The sequence below is a fragment of the Coturnix japonica genome, unplaced genomic scaffold, assembly GCF_001577835.2.
Source record: "Coturnix japonica isolate 7356 unplaced genomic scaffold, Coturnix japonica 2.1 chrUnrandom569, whole genome shotgun sequence".
Classification (NCBI taxonomy): Eukaryota; Metazoa; Chordata; class Aves; order Galliformes; family Phasianidae; genus Coturnix; species Coturnix japonica.
The window spans coordinates 11,619-15,033 of NW_015439944.1; the positions used below are offsets into that span (position 1 = coordinate 11,619).

The following is a 3,415-nucleotide window of genomic DNA, read 5'->3' on the forward strand; positions in this document are numbered from 1 at the left end:
GGGATGGATGGAAGGATGGATGGGGATATGGAGGGAGGGATGGGGACATCAGGGATATATGGGGGCACGGAGGGAGGGATGGATGGAGGGATGGGGGCATGGAGGGTTGGATCTGGGGAGGGATGGGGGCATGGAGGGAGGGATGGAGGGATGGATGGGGGGATGGAAGGAGGGATGGATAGGGGGATGGAGGGAGGGATGGGGGCATCCCATAGTGGGCACAGCCAGGAGGGGGTTGAGGACACACAGGGATATAGAGCCATAGTGTTCCTCCGTAGTGCTCCTGTGGCTGTTCCCTGCTTTATCCATGCTAGGGATGGAGGTATGGCAGCTCTGCAGTCCAACCCCAACCCCAAACCAGCTGCTTTTGGAGCGGGTTCCTCACAGCCCCATCCTGGGTGGAGGTCTGAGGATGTCCCCAGTCCATAGAGAATGGGAGCTTTGTGGGGTCCCTGCGCTGAACCCAAAGCAGGTCTGACTCCAGACTTAGATCAGTCAATACATCCCATTTAAGCCGTGCCCCTCATGGCCACCTCCAAATGAGAGTATTGTGAGAGGGCACCGCGTGGCTTGGTTGGTAATTGGGCTGGTCAGAAGGGTAATTAGGCAGATCAGAGAGGGTAATTAAGAGGGTAACTAAGGACACCTCCATGGTGACAGGGTAATTAAGAGGGTAATTAAGGACCCCCTATGGTGACACCCATCTTTATCCCACCACAGGCACCACGGAGACCCCCGAGGTGGACCCCCCCCCCATCCTGATGGCATCTCCATTGCCTCCACCATCCCTAGAGCTGCACTGGGCCTGGGGGCTGCCCCCCACATCCCTTCAGAGCGCTCGGAAGCCCTATAAGTGCACAGAGTGCGGCAAAGCTTTCGGGCAGAGCTCGCATCTGATGCGCCACCTGGGCACCCACACAGGAGAAAAACCCTACAAATGCAATGGCTGTTCTAAAAGCTTCACCCAAAACTCCAACCTGCTCCAGCACCAACGCACCCACACGGGTGAGAAGCCCTACCAGTGCAGCGCCTGCGGCAAACGCTTTGCTTGGAGCTCCAACCTCAGCCAGCACCGCCGCCTGCACAGCGGCCTGAAGCCTTTCCAGTGCTCCCAGTGCGACAAGTGCTTCAGCGAGAGCTCCCGACTGGTGGAGCACCAGCGAACTCACACTGGTGAGAAGCCTTATCTCTGTCCTGATTGCCCGAAAACCTTCAGCCGCAGCTCACACCTCATCCGACATCGCCGCCTCCATGATGCTGAGCAGGGACCCGGCCTGGCCTTGCAGCTCTGAGGGGCTCCCTGGGGTGATGGAGGCCATGATTCATATTGGAACGTGGTTTGCCCTCATCCGCCACCTCCATGATGCTGAGCAAGGACCCAGCCTGGCCTTGCAGCTCTGAGGGGCTCTTTGGGGCCATGATTCATCTTTGGAATGATGATGGAGGCCATGATTCATCTTTGGAATGATGATGGAGCCCATGATTCATCTTTGGAGTGACGATGGAGGCCATGATTCATCTTTATAACATGGTTTTCCATCATCCAACACCGCCGCCTTCGTGATGCTGAACAAGGACCCAGCCCAGCCTTGCACCAAGGGCTCTGAGGGGCTCCCGGGGCCCATCATTCATCTTTGGAATGATGATGGAGCCCATGATTCATCTTTATAACATGGTTTGCCCTCATCCGACACCGCCGCCTCCACGATGCTGAGCAGGGACCCGGCCTGGCCTTGCAGCTCTGAGGGGCTCCCAGGGCCCATCATTCATCTTTATAACGTGGTTTGCCCTCTTGGTGCCCATCATCAATAGGAAGATTGATGGAAGACCCACGGCGTGACCTACAGCTATTGCAGCCCTTCTGCATTGGCCCCTATGAGGGGGGTTTGACCCAGTGGGTGTTTTGACATGGAGATAAAGATATCAGCAAGATACATGATGTGGTTGGGGGTTGGGGTGTCTTATAGCTCATCTGTGGGATGTGGTCGGGCCTTGTTGACACCATCCATCAACACAAAGACATGGGGAGGACCTGAGACGTGGCTGATGGCTGCAGCCCTTCTATGGTGGCCATATAACCATGATCCAGCCCTTCTATGGTGGCCATATAACCATGATCCAACCCTTCTATGGTGGCCATATAACCATGATCCAGCCCTTCTATGGTGCCCATGGATCCATGATCCAGCCCTTCTATGGTGGCCATATGCCCATGATCCAGCCCTTCTATGGTGGCCATATAACTATGATCCAGCCCTTCTATGGTGGCCATATAACTATGATCCAGCCCTTCTATGGTGGCCATATAACCATGATCCAGCCCTTCTATGGTGGCCATATGCCCATGATCCAGCCCTTCTATGGTGCCCATGGGTCCATGATCCAGCCCTTCTATGGTGCCCATGGGTCCATGATCCAGCCCTTCTATGGTGGCCATATAACCATGATCCAGCCCTTCTATGGTGCCCATGGATCTATGATCCAGCCCTTCTATGGTGCCCATATGCCCACGATCCAGCCCTGCTGCCACCCACCATCTGGGTGGGAGCCCCATGGGCAGGCAATGGGGCAGGAGGGATTTCGAAGGAAAATAGTTGCATTAATGGCACAAAACGAGTCCTTAAAACCTGCGTGTTGATTTACATCCCCCCCAGAGCGCGTTGAACCACCCCCCATAGCCGCGGTTCAGAGGTAAAAGGGAAACCCCCATTATTGAGTAACACATCCTGGGTGCGAGGGGATGAGTGGGATAGACCCCATCTGTCCATCCAGGGCATCAAACCCACATCAGGGGGGTCAAAGTCCTGTGGGTTTCACCCCATGGGGCTCAAAGAGTCGGTCTAGGGGTATTGGCAACCCTATGGGGTACCCTATGTCGGTCTAGGGGTGGTGGCAACCCTATGGGGTACCCCTAAGCCACATGAGTGTGACTGGCCCCCACATCCTTGGTGTCAAAGAGTCAGTCTAGGGGTGGTGGCAGCCCTTTGGGATGGACCTCATCCATCCATCCGTCCATCCATCCATCCATCCATCCATCGCATCAAACCCACATCAGGGGGGTCAAAGTCCTTTGGGTTTCACCCCATGGGGCTCATAGAGTCGGTCTAGGGGTGGTGGGGTACCCCTATGTCAGTCTAGGGGTGGTGGCAACCCTATGGGGTACCCCTATGCCACATGAGTGTGACTGGCCCCCATATCCTTGGTGTCAAAGAGTCGGTCTAGGGGTGGTGGCAGCCCTTTGGGATGGACCTCATCCATCCATCCAGGGCATCAAACCCACATCAGGGGGGTCAAAGTCCTTTGGGTTTCACCATATGGGTCTCATAGAGTCGGTCTAGGGGTGGTGGGGTACCCCTATGCCACGTGAGGGGTGGTGGCAGCGTACCCCTATGTCCGTCTAGGGGTGGTGGCAACC

The 3,415-nt window shown here is 56.0% G+C and overlaps 2 protein-coding genes across 2 annotated transcripts in view; one reads left to right on the plus strand and one right to left on the minus strand.

The window, feature by feature from the left end:
• Positions 1–1,932, plus strand: part of LOC107307373 (zinc finger protein 271-like) — a 5,295-nt gene extending 3,363 nt beyond the window's left edge. Inside the window, exon 2 of the mRNA XM_032441789.1 lies at positions 721–1,932. Within this exon, the coding sequence (XP_032297680.1) occupies positions 721–1,292 (572 nt within the window). The 3' untranslated portion in view covers positions 1,293–1,932. The remainder of the gene's footprint in view (positions 1–720) is intronic.
• A 685-nt stretch (positions 1,933–2,617) lies between these two features.
• Positions 2,618–3,415, minus strand: part of LOC107307374 (zinc finger and BTB domain-containing protein 45-like) — an 11,444-nt gene continuing 10,646 nt past the window's right edge. Inside the window, exon 6 of the mRNA XM_032441791.1 lies at positions 2,618–3,381. The gene's annotated coding sequence lies outside the window, so the exon portion shown is untranslated. The remainder of the gene's footprint in view (positions 3,382–3,415) is intronic.